The sequence below is a fragment of the Euprymna scolopes genome, chromosome 13, assembly GCF_053919585.1.
Source record: "Euprymna scolopes isolate OS-2025 chromosome 13, ASM5391958v1, whole genome shotgun sequence".
NCBI lineage: Eukaryota > Metazoa > Mollusca > Cephalopoda > Sepiida > Sepiolidae > Euprymna > Euprymna scolopes.
In genome coordinates this window covers 35,255,371-35,272,683 of record NC_136494.1, presented here as the reverse complement: position 1 = coordinate 35,272,683, position 17,313 = coordinate 35,255,371, and the positions used below count along the sequence as shown (strand labels likewise).

General features: G+C 29.0%; 1 protein-coding gene across 1 annotated transcript in view; it reads right to left on the bottom strand.

The window, feature by feature from the left end:
- Positions 1-17,313, bottom strand: part of LOC145291968 (uncharacterized) — a 136,255-nt gene that overhangs the window by 11,166 nt on the left and 107,776 nt on the right. The window contains exons 17-18 of the mRNA XM_080137908.1: positions 15,069-15,274; positions 12,404-13,433 (exon numbers count right to left, since the gene is read on the bottom strand). Of these exons, the coding sequence (XP_079994034.1) occupies positions 12,404-13,433; positions 15,069-15,274 (1,236 nt within the window). The remainder of the gene's footprint in view (positions 1-12,403; positions 13,434-15,068; positions 15,275-17,313) is intronic.

Genomic DNA, 17,313 nt, shown 5'->3' with positions numbered 1-17,313 from the left:
CTTAAAAGGATGCATAGAATCTTAAAAAGATGTCACGGTTGAAGAGTCTGAAGTAACAGGTATCTATTACTAGTATCTTTGCTGGGGGATGTGGCATCCTGTAGAATGCCACATCCCCAGCAAAAACAAAATAAGAAAATTGAAAAGAAAACAAAAGGCAAATTTTAGTTGTAAGATAGAAAGTTATTTTATTTATCTCCCTCTAGGAAGAAGTGACACAAAGTCAGAAAGTGGGATTGAAGAGCCAGCGCCTCAGCGGAAGAGCACTCTGACATGCAAAAAATGCCTGGGAAGCCCCATTGGTATTCATTGGTAGGGGCGCCTCAGGCAATTAGCAATAAACTAACCCCTTCTCAAAAAGGCAAATTAGCACCATATTGCTATCAACAGGAAAAAAATAATTTCTGAAATGATCTATGCTCTCTTGACTTTGGTGTCGATGGAAAAAACATACTGACTGTGACATATTATTTATAATAATGGAACAATACAGAAATCCTGAATAGGTTTATTGTCACTCAATTTCCAGAAAGAGCTACCAGTAGGCATGAAAAACAAGAAAATGGTAAACTGCTGATGTGATAAACCTAAATGAGTTGAAAATATGACAGAAGCAGAAGATACTGCAAAATTGGAAAGTATTTTTATTACACAGACTCTACAAAACCTCACCTGTTTTTATCGATGAGAAATCATAGGCAATGATTTATATAAAAAAGATGTATTAGTGAGTTTTTATCAGTGAGAAATCATAGGTACTGATTTATAAAAAAAAATCATAGGTACTGATTTATAAAAAAAAAATTATAGGTACTGATTTATAAAAAAAAAATCATAGGTACTGATTTATAAAAAAAAATCATAGGTACTGATTTATAAAAAAAAATCATAGGTACTGATTTATAAAAAAAATCATAGGTACTGATTTATAAAAAAAAAATCATAGGTACTGATTTATAAAAAAAAATCATAGGTACTGATTTATAAAAAAAAATCATAGGTACTGATTTATAAAAAAAAATCATAGGTACTGATTTATAAAAAAAAATCATAGGTACTGATTTATAAAAAAAAAAATCATAGGTACTGATTTATAAAAAAAAAATCATAGGTACTGATTTATAAAAAAAAATCATAGGTACTGATTTATAAAAAAAATCATAGGTACTGATTTATAAAAAAAAATCATAGGTACTGATTTATAAAAAAAAATCATAGGTACTGATTTATAAAAAAAAAAATCATAGGTACTGATTTATAAAAAAAAATCATAGGTACTGATTTATAAAAAAAAAATCATAGGTACTGATTTATAAAAAAAAATCATAGGTACTGATTTATAAAAAAAAAATCATAGGTACTGATTTATAAAAAAAAATCATAGGTACTGATTTATAAAAAAAAATCATAGGTACTGATTTATAAAAAAAAAAATCATAGGTACTGATTTATAAAAAAAAATCATAGGTACTGATTTATAAAAAAAAATCATAGGTACTGATTTATAAAAAAAAAAATCATAGGTACTGATTTATAAAAAAAAATCATAGGTACTGATTTATAAAAAAAAATCATAGGTACTGATGTATAAAAAAAAATCATAGGTACTGATTTATAAAAAAAAATCATAGGTACTGATTTATAAAAAAAAATCATAGGTACTGATTTATAAAAAAAAATCATAGGTACTGATTTATAAAAAAAAAAATCATAGGTACTGATTTATAAAAAAAAATCATAGGTACTGATTTATAAAAAAAAAATCATAGGTACTGATTTATAAAAAAAAATCATAGGTACTGATTTATAAAAAAAAATCATAGGTACTGATTTATAAAAAAATATCATAGGTACTGATTTATAAAAAAAAATCATAGGTACTGATTTATAAAAAAAAAATCATAGGTACTGATTTATAAAAAAAAATCATAGGTACTGATTTATAAAAAAAAATCATAGGTACTGATTTATAAAAAAAAAATCATAGGTACTGATTTATAAAAAAAAATCATAGGTACTGATGTATAAAAAAAATCATATATATATATATATATACACACACACACACGATAAATAAAAATTTAGAATTTTATTAATAGTATAGATAATTTCATTTATGATTTGTTTGGTTATTCTTTTACAGCATATTAACTCAGTTTATTTTATGCCAAATCCATTAATTTTGTAAAAAATTTTTATGCTTTAAGTTCTTTATATCTTCAAACATTTATTCATGAGGTTTAATTTAGTTTATTTATTTTACGGCATATCAATTTATGGTGTTTGGTTGGGTTGTTCTGTAGATGAAAATTGTTGTTTCTGTTTTTGGCTTTTGAGAACATGATTGAGTTTTTCAAAGGAAAAGTGGAAAAAAACAATAACATCAACGTCTGGTGCATTTTTGGTCCAGAAGCTCGTATCTTCAGACAACCTGCTCTGGTAGCATCAGCGTTCCATCAAGTAAAAGATAATTTAGATTAAAAATTAACATATAAATAAACGATAGTTGAGGGTGATAAGAAGTTCTTTTTTCATCTAAGATGCAGGGGAGGGTGACACTCTTTTCTCTGGATTACTCCACTTATCCTTGATTCTTCACAATATAATACAAAGTATTTTTCAAGAAAGCATCAAGTACCTTTTTTGCATCATTAGTTCAGTTTAATCGAAGATTGAACTATTGTCTCCTGGATCATTAACGAATATTCACCATATGCAAAATGGAAATCTATCCTTACTAATGGAGATTGTGTATCTGAGCAGTATTTAAAAGTAACAATTTGTTAAATAACATTTTTATATATAGAACAGTTGGGCAAATGTAATGAGTTCATTTATTTTATTGCGGACTATTATCCTCATCGTTTTTAGTTGTTGTTTCATGACATTTCGGCCAACTATTCCTCTGGCCTTCAGCAGGTTGTAACTACAACGGGATAGGAACTCCGAATCTCCTAACTGCATCCTCAGCATTTACTGCCTTCCATAGTTGTTGTTGTCTCACCAAGTAAGCCTCTGGCCAGCTTTGGGTAGGATTGAAACCGCTATCTTCAGACAATTCTCACCTGGAACCGTAGAGATTCAACGTCTATCCACTGCAGCACAGGCTTCGAAGGGCGATCAAGATTGAATTTTTTGGTCTTATAAATCCACGTTTATTTATAATCTGATCTTCCATTGTCGGGTCTGTACCGAATTGGATATATATTATTCAATTAATTGGAATATTTATTAAGATAAGTATTATTTATTTATTTATTTATTTATTGCGGACTATTATCCTCATCTTTTAGTTGTTGTTTACCTGACGAAAGCCAGAGGAATAGTTGCCGAAACATCATGCAACAACAACTAAAAGATGAGGATAATAGTCCGCAATAAATGAATAAATAAATAATACTCATTTCAATAATGAATTCCAATTAATTAAATAATAAATGTAATGATTACTTAAATAATATCAGCAATGCAAAGTTGGAAGACACAAGATCTGATTTTGATTCTTCGAATTAAAAAAGACAAAAAATTCCAACTTATTATTTTAAAGTTTTCCTATATTTATTATTTTGATGTTTTAGAGATTATAAATCCAACTCTGATTATTCGCATTTTTACGAGTCTGATCGTGAAACCCTGAATAATATTTTAAGTTTCATTACAAATATAGACACAAGATCATGAAACCCTGAATAATATTTTAAGTTTCATTACAAATATAGACACAAGATCATGAAACCCTGAATAATATTTTAAGTTTCATTACAAATATAGACACAAGATCATGAAACCCTGAATAATATTTTAAGTTTCATTACAAATATAGACACAAGATCATGAAACCCTGAATAATATTTTAAGTTTCATTACAAATATAGACACAAGATCATGAAACCCTGAATAATATTTTAAGTTTCATTACAAATATAGACACAAGATCGTGAAACCCTGAATAATATTTTTAAGTTTCATTACAAATATAGACACAAGATCACTATTGTGATAAAATAAGGGAGACAAGAAAATCATTTTCTGAAGAAAAAACACAAGTCATCTAACTTCCCCCCTTTTATGAATCATTTGAATTCTTAGCCTTCACAGCAAAATAAATGGTTTAGGACGCTGTATTTTTAGTAAACAATATTTTCTTTCCAACACACATACATACATCATAAAAATTTGTTTTTATTTTGCTTTTTTTCTTGGGGAAGGGGAGGCATTATGGACTAGCACCAAATTAACATTTTCGGTTTTCAGCAAAAACTGTCATAAAAGGAAAAAGGGAGGCAAAGGAAGATAAAGCAAAGGACAGAAAGAAAGAGAAATTAAACTCAATCAAATAGAGAGGAAAAAAATCAGCAATTTCTTTTTTTTTTAAATAAAAAAAACAGTTTTCAACCAAAAACACAGAATTTACATTCATGGAAAGTTCCAGGGATTTAAGCAAAATCTATTTATTCTGGATTAAAAAGAACTGGAATTCTGACAAAAGCGAATAACTCTGATTATTATAAAGATTAGCAAGATTAGCGAATAACTCTGATTATTATAAAGATTAGCAAGATCGATGGAAATTACACAATGTTTTATATATCAATCTGTATAATTTACTGTTAATAATAATATCCCTTTTGAAATGATGTCATGGTTAGTTAGTACGATTAAAAAAAAAGTGACTGCCACAAAAACAATTGTTCATTTTCAGTGAAACATTCATTAAATAAAAAAATAAATATGTCTCTTCTTAATTTATCCAAAATTTTTGAACAATAAATATTCTATTGTCTTACTGGAAAAATAACTGTCAGTTAAATATTCTTTAAATCTATACAATGAGTGTCACTTTTTTTAAATGTCTATTGTTTTAGTTGATGAGACAATATCATCTGATTTGGGAACAATTTATTTTAAAATAGGTAAAATCAAAATTCTTTACCTTAGCGACATTAGATTAATCATCAATCACTATTTTTGCTAATCAGGTGATTTCAGTTTTTAAAATGCATGTGTGAATGAAATGTACTTGCATATCATTATATAAATTAGAAGGACCTTGTGGAAATTCCATGGTTGTTATTTTTATTTGTATCATTTATTTTTTTTAAATTTACTGAATATGTATCTTCTTTATTCGTTTAAAATTTGTATTTTTTTCTTTTTAATTTACTAAATATGTCTTTTTATTCATTTAAAATTTGTATCATTTATTTTTTTTAAATTTACTGAATATGTATCCTCTTTATTCGTTTAAAATTTGTATTATTTATTTTTTTAATTTACTGAATATGTATCTTTATTTGTTTAAAATTTGTATCATTTATTTTTTTTTAATTTACTGAATATGTATCTTCTTTATTCATTTAAAATTTTAGCAATTTAATTTGTTTTTTAAATATTTTTTGTCTTCTCTCTTTACATCATCAACATTCTAATCCACATCTGGCATCAATTGAAATGAATGGCTCTCGTCTTCAGGAGGCCTCAAGTTTTGACAAGCTTCTGGGCTTGACCATTACTCCTGATCTTAAAAGGAACACGTACATAAAATCTGTTGCCAAGGTCGCTGGAAAAATGGTGGGATCTTTCTATCGATCCGGTAAATATCTCACTGCTGATGCTATTCTCTATCTATATAAGAGCCAGGTACGTCCAAGGATGGAATACTGTTGCCACATCTGGGCAGGAGCTGCTAGAAAGGACTTGTCCTGCCTTGATAGAGTTCAAAATAGACTTCGTAGCCTCGTAGGAGATGTCCTTTTCTTTTCGCTGCAACCTCTATCTCACAGAAGAGATGTTGCGAGTTTGTCTCTGATGTGTCGTTATTTTCATGGAAAGTGTTCGACTGAGCTTCAATCTATGGTCCCCCCTCGCCAAACTTTCACAAGAAACACTCGTCTAGCTGTAAACACTATCAATAATTCCCCCCACTGTTTATCTGTGCCTAAACTTAAACGTAGATTCCATGAACAAAACTTTCTTAGAACTGCATGCCTGTGGAATTGTCTTCCGTTTTCCTGCTTTCCGGCTGACTACAATATGGTTGTCTTCAAGTCTAACATAAACAAGTTCTTGATGAGCCATTCCATATAAGTTTTCAAATTTACCAAATTTTCATTACTAATGATTACTATATTGCCCAATTTCTACTGTACACTCTTTAACCCTTATCCTTGAGTGGCCTCTTGGCCTTGATAATGTGGTGATGCCTATGCAAAAAAAAACAAAAAAACTCATACTTTTATGTGAAGAATTGTTCAACTTAAATCTAATTACAACAAGAAAATACATTTATTGTAAATACAGTAATGATTTTTCATGTTCAAAGGGACTGACTTGATTGACTTGTTGTAGAGGCGGGTTTTACAACCTTTTAGATAAAATATCAGCACAGCAATTGTAATAGAAATATAACAAATACTTTTAATTTCTATAATTTTTTTAATTTTCAAGTTAGCCCTTATCCTCGAGTGGTCCCTGAGCCTTGATAAGCGGTTATGCCTATGTAAAAAAAAAAAAAAAAAAAAAAAAATCCATAAAACGAATATCGCTTTTTGAAATGTTGCTATTTAAAATTGTTTTAGTCAATGGAATGTTGCTATTTAAAATTGTTTTAGTCAATGGAATGTTGCTATTTAAAATTGTTTTAGTCAATGGAATGTTGCTATTTAAAATTGTTTTAGTCAATGGAATGTTGCTATTTAAAATTGTTTTAGTCAATGGAATGTTGCTATTTAAAATTGTTTTAATCAATGGAATGTTGCTATTTAAAATTGTTTTAGTCAATGAAATGTTGCTATTTAAAATTGTTTTAGTCAATGGAATGTTGCTATTAAAAATTGTTTTAGTCAATGGAATGTTGCTATTTAAAATTGCTTTAGTCAATGGAATGTTGCTATTTAAAATTGTTTTAGTCAATGGAATGTTGCTATTTAAAATTGCTTTAGTCAATGGAATGTTGCTATTTAAAATTGTTTTAGTCAATGGAATGTTGCTATTTAAAATTGTTTTAGTCAATGGAATGTTGCTATTAAAATTGTTTTAGTCAATGGAATGTTGCTATTTAAAATTGTTTTAGTCAATGGAATGTTGCTATTTAAAATTGTTTTAGTCAATGGAATGTTGCTATTTAAAATTGTTTTAGTCAATGGAATGTTGCTATTTAAAATTGTTTTAGTCAATGGAATGTTGCTATTTAAAATTGTTTTAGTCAATGGAATGTTGCTATTTAAAATTGTTTTAGTCAATGGAATGTTGCTATTTAAAATTGTTTTAGTCAATGGAATGTTGCTATTTAAAATTGTTTTAGTCAATGGAATGTTGCTATTTAAAATTGTTTTAGTCAATGGAATGTTGCTATTTAAAATTGTTTTAGTCAATGGAATGTTGCTATTTAAAATTGTTTTAGTCAATGGAATGTTGCTATTTAAAATTGTTTAGTCAATGGAATGTTGCTATTTAAAATTGTTTTAGTCAATGGAATGTTGCTATTTAAAATTGTTTTAGTCAATGGAATGTTGCTATTTAAAATTGTTTTAGTCAATGGAATGTTGCTATTTAAAATTGTTTTAGTCAATGGAATGTTGCTATTTAAAATTGTTTTAGTCAATGGAATGTTGCTATTTAAAATTGTTTTAGTCAATGGAATGTTGCTATTTAAAATTGTTTTAGTCAATGGAATGTTGCTATTTAAAATTGTTTTAGTCAATGGAATGTTGCTATTTAAAATTGTTTTAGTCAATGGAATGTTGCTATTTAAAATTGTTTTAGTCAATGGAATGTTGCTATTTAAAATTGTTTTAGTCAATGGAATGTTGCTATTTAAAATTGTTTTAGTCAATGAATGTTGCTATTTAAAATTGTTTAAGTCAATGGAATGTTGCTATTTAAAATTGTTTTAGTCAATGGAATGTTGCTATTTAAAATTGTTTTAGTCAATGGAATGTTGCTATTTAAAATTGTTTTAGTCAATGGAATGTTGCTATTTAAAATTGTTTTAGTCAATGGAATGTTGCTATTTAAAATTGTTTTAGTCAATGGAATGTTGCTATTTAAAATTGTTTTAGTCAATGGAATGTTGCTATTTAAAATTGTTTTTAGTCAATGAATGTTGCTATTTAAAATTGTTTTAGTCAATGAAATGTTGCTATTTAAAATTGTTTTAGTCAATGGAATGTTGCTATTTAAAATTGTTTAGTCAATGAAATGTTGCTATTTAAAATTGTTTTAGTCAATGGAATGTTGCTATTTAAAATTGTTTTAGTCAATGGAATGTTGCTATTTAAAATTGTTTTAGTCAATGAATGTTGCTATTTAAAATTGTTTAGTCAATGGAATGTTGCTATTTAAAATTGTTTTAGTCAATGGAATGTTGCTATTTAAAATTGTTTTAGTCAATGGAATGTTGCTATTTAAAATTGTTTTAGTCAATGGAATGTTGCTATTTTAAAATTGTTTTAGTCAATGGAATGTTGCTATTTAAAATTGTTTTAGTCAATGAATGTTGCTATTTAAAATTGTTTTAGTCAATGGAATGTTGCTATTTAAAATTGTTTTAGTCAATGGAATGTTGCTATTTAAAATTGTTTTAGTCAATGGAATGTTGCTATTTAAAATTGTTTTAGTCAATGGAATGTTGCTATTTAAAATTGTTTTAGTCAATGGAATGTTGCTATTTAAAATTGTTTTAGTCAATGGAATGTTGCTATTTAAAATTGTTTTAGTCAATGGAATGTTGCTATTTAAAATTGTTTTAGTCAATGGAATGTTGCTATTTAAAATTGTTTTAGTCAATGGAATGTTGCTATTTAAAATTGTTTTAGTCAATGGAATGTTGCTATTTAAAATTGTTTTAGTCAATGGAATGTTGCTATTTAAAATTGTTTTAGTCAATGGAATGTTGCTATTTAAAATTGTTTTAGTCAATGGAATGTTTGCTATTTAAAATTGTTTTAGTCAATGGAATGTTGCTATTTAAAATTGTTTAGTCAATGGAATGTTGCTATTAAAATTGTTTTAGTCAATGGAATGTTGCTATTTAAAATTGCTTTAGTCAATGGAATGTTGCTATTTAAAATTGTTTTAGTCAATGGAATGTTGCTATTTAAAATTGTTTAGTCAATGGAATGTTGCTATTTAAAATTGTTTTAGTCAATGGAAATGTTGCTATTTAAAATTGTTTTAGTCAATGGAATGTTGCTATTTAAAATTGTTTTAGTCAATGGAATGTTGCTATTTAAAATTGTTTAGTCAATGGAATGTTGCTATTTAAAATTGTTTTAGTCAATGGAATGTTGCTATTTAAAATTGTTTTAGTCAATGGAATGTTGCTATTTAAAATTGTTTTAGTCAATGGAATGTTGCTATTTAAAATTGTTTTAGTCAATGGAATGTTGCTATTTAAAATTGTTTTAGTCAATGGAATGTTGCTATTTAAAATTGTTTTAGTCAATGGAATGTTGCTATTTAAAATTGTTTTAGTCAATGGAATGTTGCTATTTAAAATTGTTTTAGTCAATGAAATGTTTGCTATTTAAAATTGTTTTAGTCAATGGAATGTTGCTATTTAAAATTGTTTTAGTCAATGGAATGTTGCTATTTAAAATTGTTTTAGTCAATGGAATGTTGCTATTTAAAATTGTTTTAGTCAATGGAATGTTGCTATTTAAAATTGTTTTAGTCAATGGAATGTTGCTATTTAAAATTGCTTTAGTCAATGGAATGTTGCTATTTAAAAATTGTTTTAGTCAATGGAATGTTGCTATTTAAAATTGTTTTAGTCAATGGAATGTTGCTATTTAAAAATTGTTTTAGTCAATGGAATGTTGCTATTTAAAATTGTTTTAGTCAATGGAATGTTGCTATTTAAAATTGCTTTAGTCAATGGAATGTTGGCTATTTAAAATTGTTTTTAGTCAATGGAATGTTGCTATTTAAAATTGTTTTAGTCAATGGAATGTTGCTATTTAAAATTGTTTTAGTCAATGGAATGTTGCTATTTAAAATTGTTTTAGTCAATGGAATGTTGCTATTTTAAAATTGTTTTAGTCAATGGAATGTTGCTATTTAAAATTGTTTTAGTCAATGGAATGTTGCTATTTAAAATTGTTTAAGTCAATGGAATGTTGCTATTTAAAATTGTTTTAGTCAATGGAATGTTGCTATTTAAAATTGTTTTAAGTCAATGGAATGTTGCTATTTAAAATTGTTTTAGTCAATGGAATGTTGCTATTTAAAAATTGTTTTAGTCAATGGAATGTTGCTATTTAAAATTGTTTTAGTCAATGGAATGTTGCTATTTAAAATTGTTTTAGTCAATGGAATGTTGCTATTTAAAATTGCTTTTAGTCAATGGAATGTTGCTATTTAAAATTGTTTTAGTCAATGGAATGTTGCTATTTAAAATTGTTTTAGTCAATGGAATGTTGCTATTTAAAATTGTTTTAGTCAATGGAATGTTGCTATTTAAAATTGTTTTAGTCAATGGAATGTTGCTATTTAAAATTGTTTTAGTCAATGGAATGTTGCTATTTAAAATTGTTTTAGTCAATGGAATGTTGCTATTTAAAATTGTTTTAGTCAATGGAATGTTGCTATTTAAAATTGTTTTAGTCAATGGAATGTTGCTATTTAAAATTGTTTTAGTCAATGGAATGTTGCTATTTAAAATTGTTTTAGTCAATGGAATGTTGCTATTTAAAATTGTTTTAGTCAATGGAATGTTGCTATTTAAAATTGTTTTAGTCAATGGAATGTTGCTATTTAAAATTGTTTTAGTCAATGGAATGTTGCTATTTAAAATTGTTTTAGTCAATGGAATGTTGCTATTTAAAATTGTTTTAGTCAATGGAATGTTGCTATTTAAAATTGTTTTAGTCAATGGAATGTTGCTATTTAAAATTGTTTTAGTCAATGGAATGTTGCTATTTAAAATTGTTTTAGTCAATGGAATGTTGCTATTTAAAATTGTTTTAGTCAATGGAATGTTGCTATTTAAAATTGTTTAGTCAATGGAATGTTGCTATTTAAAATTGTTTTAATCAATGGAATGTTGCTATTTAAAATTGTTTTAGTCAATGAAATGTTGCTATTTAAAATTGTTTTAGTCAATGGAATGTTGCTATTTAAAACTGTTTTAGTCAATGGAATGTTGCTATTTAAAATTGTTTTAGTCAATGGAATGTTGCTATTTAAAATTGTTTTAGTCAATGAAATGTTGCTATTTAAAATTGTTTTAGTCAATGAAATGTTGCTATTTAAAATTGTTTTAGTCAATGGAATGTTGCTATTTAAAATTGTTTTAGTCAATGGAATGTTGCTATTTAAAATTGTTTTAGTCAATGGAATGTTGCTATTTAAAATTGTTTTAGTCAATGGAATGTTGCTATTTAAAATTGTTTAGTCAATGGAATGTTGCTATTTAAAATTGTTTTAATCAATGGAATGTTGCTATTTAAAATTGTTTTAGTCAATGAAATGTTGCTATTTAAAATTGTTTTAGTCAATGGAATGTTGCTATTTAAAATTGTTTTAGTCAATGGAATGTTGCTATTTAAAATTGTTTTAGTCAATGGAATGTTGCTATTTAAAATTGTTTTAGTCAATGGAATGTTGCTATTTAAAATTGTTTTAGTCAATGCAATGTTGCTATTTAAAATTGTTTTAGTCAATGGAATGTTGCTATTTAAAATTGTTTAGTCAATGATTTTGGAACAATTTATTTTAAAATGGATAAAATCATAATTTTTTTTTCCTTGCAGAGCTTTACGTTGTGAGTTAAAGTCGCATTTGCAAGTAATTTTTCCAAGTGGCAACTTGAAATAATAAAATGCTTATTTGTTTTTTTTTTCACCGACAATTTTCCAAAGCTTATTGCCGAGTAAAAAATGTCTTTTCAACTTTTATTTGTTTTTTTAATAAAACGAGTAAAGTCAAATTATTTTAAAAAATGAAAGATTTAATGGAATATACTCGTTTTTAATGAAGGCTGTTTAAAAAACAACTGAAGAAATTCAAATGTTTATACGTTCAAGTCTCAGCGTAAAATTCAGCATTTATTAAGAATCACACTTATTAAAAAAAATACAGAAACATAATCATAATGTATGTACTCGTCACAGAACGAAGATGTCATAGTCCAAAAATCATGTGGGTTTGGCTAGTAACTTTTTTATTTGGCTAATAAACAAAAATATTTAGTCATCAAAGGTCAACTAATGATAAATTTGTCCGTAGAACCTTGCGTTCACATCAATCACAATCTTTGCTTACCGGATGATCCTATCTTTTAAAAATATGTTGGAGGGTGATAACAATTGCTGGGTGTATTATCATATAAAGGTTAATCAAGGTAAATTTAAAAGAAACTGAGAATGTATTAAACGAAACAAGAAAATAAAAATGGTCATACTTGATTGTGCTGCTAGCTGCCATAAGATCTGCGATATGACTGTCTCCATTCTGCAACGAACTGGCCTCATCTTGTTGGTTGGTGGCATTAGAGCCACTTCCTCCACCCATTCCACCTGCAGAACTGCTGCCTGAACTGCGCTTGTCTGACAACTTTGAATTTTGCCAATTGCCTTTCGTTGCAGAGTTTGGTACGGAATGATTCACAGTTTTCCTGCCACTTCCTCCAGAACGCGTTGAACAAAAAACATTGCTATTCAATGGACTGGAGCCTTTCGACATGTTTGGAACCTTCTCGAGTCTATCAAAATTCAGATTGCAACAAACGCTTGCCGTGCCTGAACTTGGAGAGGCCTTCATAGGCAATATAGTCCTCGGCTCCCCGTTTCTGGCCATTCTCGGTGACCGTGTTGCTCGTTTTCTGAGACCATATGCCGCCCTATTAGTCGGTGAAAAATGTGGCTTGATAACCAATCCTTTTGGGCATATGAGACGAGCTTTCTGCTGCAACTCCTGTCTTCGTGGACTGTTGCGTTTCTTTTTTTCCAAAAGAGGAGACACCTGTCGAAAGCCAGGTGGAGAAATCTGTAGGGGTTTAGGGGCAAGGGGTTTGTACATAGACGAGGGGGAGGAAACTTTGGGGGAGGCTTTCTGGAAAGGTTTGACAACAAACTCTTTCGGGCATATGAGACGAGCCTTCTGCTGTAACTCCTGCTTTCGAGGACTATTGCGTTTTTTTTTTGTTTTTTTTTCTAAAAGAGGAGAAACATGCCGATGAGTACTTGGCGAAATTTGTAAAGGCTTTGGCGCAAGTGGCTTATACATAGAGGGAGAGAATTTATGAAAAGGTTTAAATACAGGCACCAGGTTTTTGGTAGGAGTTTTCTGAAGTTCTTTCTGTTTTGCTAAGGCCTCGGAGATGAACTGTGGATTGCTGGCACTAGCCATTGGGCTTGTGGACAAGATCTGGGTGGCTACAGTTGTTATTGCATTGATGGAGCTTGTGACCACAACGACAGGATTAGAGGAATCTGGAAGGAAAATAAAAAATTTTATTGTTTTTTGCAAGACGAGAAAGGAATATAAACTTACCAGTTTTGTTTCTATAACAACAAACTTTCTTTTAAATGTGCAAACAATGGCAGCCAAAGAAATTTAAGCTTTTAACATTATTTCTTATAGAAGGATTTCTCATTCATAGAATCCGCTGTCACAAGTAGGTGCTTGTGCAGTATACCATATTTTCGAATAAATGCATTTCAGGTAAAAACACTATTACATACAGGGTGGAACAATAAAATTACCACCATAGAAAGGACAACATGATTCCATTTCCATTTGATGAAAGCCAGTTTTCTTTTTTTGTTGCAGACCATCTACTTAGTTGGCCAGTTGTGTATAAATCCCAAGAGCAATAGGAGCCTTCTATCATGTCTGAAAGTAACACAATGTTTAACGCGTGGGATTAGAGATGCGCCACTGTACAACTCATACTCTCTACTGATCCAAGTTATGACAACAGGACCATTGCCATCACACTCAAAATGCATCACTGGATTGCCACGAATAAGAGGGACATGCCCAGGGTGGTGAAAACAAAGTTTCCGGTCATGGTTATGGTCTTTGGTATGGTTTCAAGTGAAGGTCACATTATGCCACCTCACATCTTCGAAGTCGGCTTGAAAGTTAACACCAAAGTGTACCTGGATGTGCTTAAAGAGTGTAGTGATCCCCTGGTACAATCAGATGGCCGCTGGCAGACCCTGGGTATGGCAGCAGGACTCGGTATCAGCCCACAAGTCCAAAGAGACCCAGGCTTGCTATGACTTTGTACCCTTGTACTCACTAGCCCACCTTGTACTCACTAGCCCACCTTGTCCCCCAACCTGATCCTGGTGGATTACTTCGTTTGGTGATACTTGAGAACATTACCAACATGACCTCCCACAACACCAAAGTCAGCCTGATTGCTGCCATTCACCAAGCTCCCACCAGCAAGAAATATATGCTTATGAAATTATAAAAAGAAAAGTATTCTGAATTTTTTTAATTTTAAAAATAAAGGTTTTTATTTTAATTTACATATGTTTATGAAAGTATAAAAAATAAAATTACTGAAATCAAAATAACAAAATTTCAAACATAACAAAAAAACCTATCTAATACATAATATTTCCAAAATAGTTTTTAAATATTTTAAAACGGGTTTTAAATAAGTCTTTTAAAAAAAACAAAAAAAAACTGATTTCAATAATTCTTAATAAAAATAAGACCGAAAAAAACACAATTTTTAAAGGTTATTAAATAAAAAAAGAAAAAACTGATTTCAATAATTCTTAATTAAAATAAGACCGAAAAAAACAAGATGGGAAAAAAATAAAAAAAAAATACATGCACAGGGAAGATATAAGCATGAGAGAAAAAAAGCGAAGGAACTGATTTATTTTGCCACTGCTTTCAGCAGCACTACACCAGAAGTTAGGAAGTACATTAGCTGATTATAATCAAAACCTAAGTAGCTACTGAGAGTTCGGGGCCAGATTTATAGCGGGCATCCTAAGTGAAGAGTTATGTAGCAAGGTGTTTGTTCATATTACTTTTAAAGTTGATAATTTGACTCATGATGTCCGTTTTGATTCAAAGCTTTTTGAAATGTACTGACTGACCTGATAGCTGTGGTGATGATTTTGGTGGTGGTGTCGTCGTGACCGTTGGTTGTTGAACAACACATTCTGGACTTACAGACACTGTTGTGGGTGATGAAAACACGATGGTTGGAGCAATCAGGGATGAACAAGAATGATTCACTGTAACAGCAGGCACAGGACGAATGTCAGTCGGCACTACAACTACTGGGGGCAGCGATTTCACACTAAACATTTCAGAATATGAAAGGAAAACAATATTAAAAAAAAACATTAAAAATTTTAAAAAACAAAATTTGTCCAAAATTCAAAATATACTAACAAATATTTCTACATAATGTAAATTAATGTGCAAATATATGCTCCCTTGGTTTGCATAGTTTTTCAAAAGATGATATTATGGTGAATGAACATCTACTACTGAGACACCCTCTCCAAAAGGAGGAAGTAATGACAGAGAGAATGGTATCATGATCAAAGAACATATGCTGCACTTCATGTCGTCTCCCTAAAAGGGAGATAATGTCTGAAAAGATGAGATTCAACAACAGAAGAGATATTTAAAAAAAAAAGTTTTTTAATTTGAAAAAATAAAAAAATAAAAAAAGGTATCATGAAGCAGGGCTCTACATTGCGAGTGAAACAGTCGCATTTGCGAGTGATTTTTCAAAGTGGCAACTAGAAATAATGAAACGCTTATCTTTTGGCGATTGTATTTCTTTCCCTGACAATCTTGCAAAGCTCACTACTGAATGAAAAATATCCTTTCAACCTTTATTTTTAATAAAACAAACAAAGTTAAATTATTTAAACAATAAATGTTTAATAGAACAATATACTTTTTTTTTAACAAAGAATTTTTTTAAAAATATCTGAAGAAATAAGAATGTTTATACCTTCAAGTATCACCATAAAATTTGTTGTATATTTAGAATTACACTTATTTAAAAAAACACACAAAAACATCTTTATGATGTACATACTCATCACAGAACTAAGATGTCATATTCCAAAAATTATGTAAGTTTGGCTAGTAACTTTTCTATTTGGCTAGTAAACAAAAATATTTTGCTGTCAAAGGTCAATTAAAGATAAATTTGTCCATAGAGCCCCGTGAAGAACGAACAGATACTATTCTGCCTCATTCCCCAAAAGAGAAGATAATGCTTGGGAGAAATGTATCATGATAAATGAACATATATGCTACACTTCACCAAAAGAGGAGGTAAAGCCCGAGAGAATTCTCCCCTTAAAAAAGAAGGTGGTAATGATGAGAGGATGGTACCATAACGTATGAATAAACATATTTTATACTGCCCCCCCCCTTCAAAGGTGGAGATAATGCCTCATAGAATGGTATGATAACAGAATAGATTTTACACTACTCACCCCACAAAAGAGGAGGTAATGTCTAGAGATATCACTCATAAAAGAATGTGATAATGTCATTGAGTATGACATCATAGCAGAACAGATACTACACCATTGCTGGCAAAACAAAAAGAGGTAGAAAAGTGTAGTCCCTTGGAGGATGGTCTCATGACAACAAAACAGACACAACATTACTCTCCCTCTTCAAAGGAGGATGTAATATTTGGGAGGATTCTGCCTAAACTCAAAGATCTCAAAGATAATTTCTTATTACTCATCCCTGATAAAAGATAATACAATAATAAAGGATGTAATACTTGGGATGATTTTCCCATCTCCTTAAAAAGGAGAGCGTTATTCCTGGGAGTATAGTCTTATGACAATAGAATTGATATTACACTACCCACCCCATTAAAAGATATTCCAATTGAATCACATTTTTTTTCATTTAGTCACAAAAATATTATTATTCATAGTTCCATGACGTTTTAGCTAAGATTAAAGTATAGTATCTGTTCTCAGCATCCCACTGACATAAAACATTTTACTGATACTGAAAGTTTAAACCGGAAGTTTTCATGTAAATTATCTCCCTCGAAAATTAATGAACATTAAATTCTAAGAAAAGTTTAAAAACACTATACTTGTTTTTATTAAATCGGTGTAATTAATATTATAATAATATTAATGCTGAAAAAATATTCCATCTATATGGGAAATAACAATACAAATAACAAATCTATATTACAAAATATTAATTTTTTTAAAAACTTCTTGTAAAATAAAGATGCAAATAAAAATTACTTATAGTTGTACTTATAATCTTATGTTGCATTATAAAAAATATTTTGATATTAATATAGTTATGATAAGTGAAAAACATTTGGCATTTAAT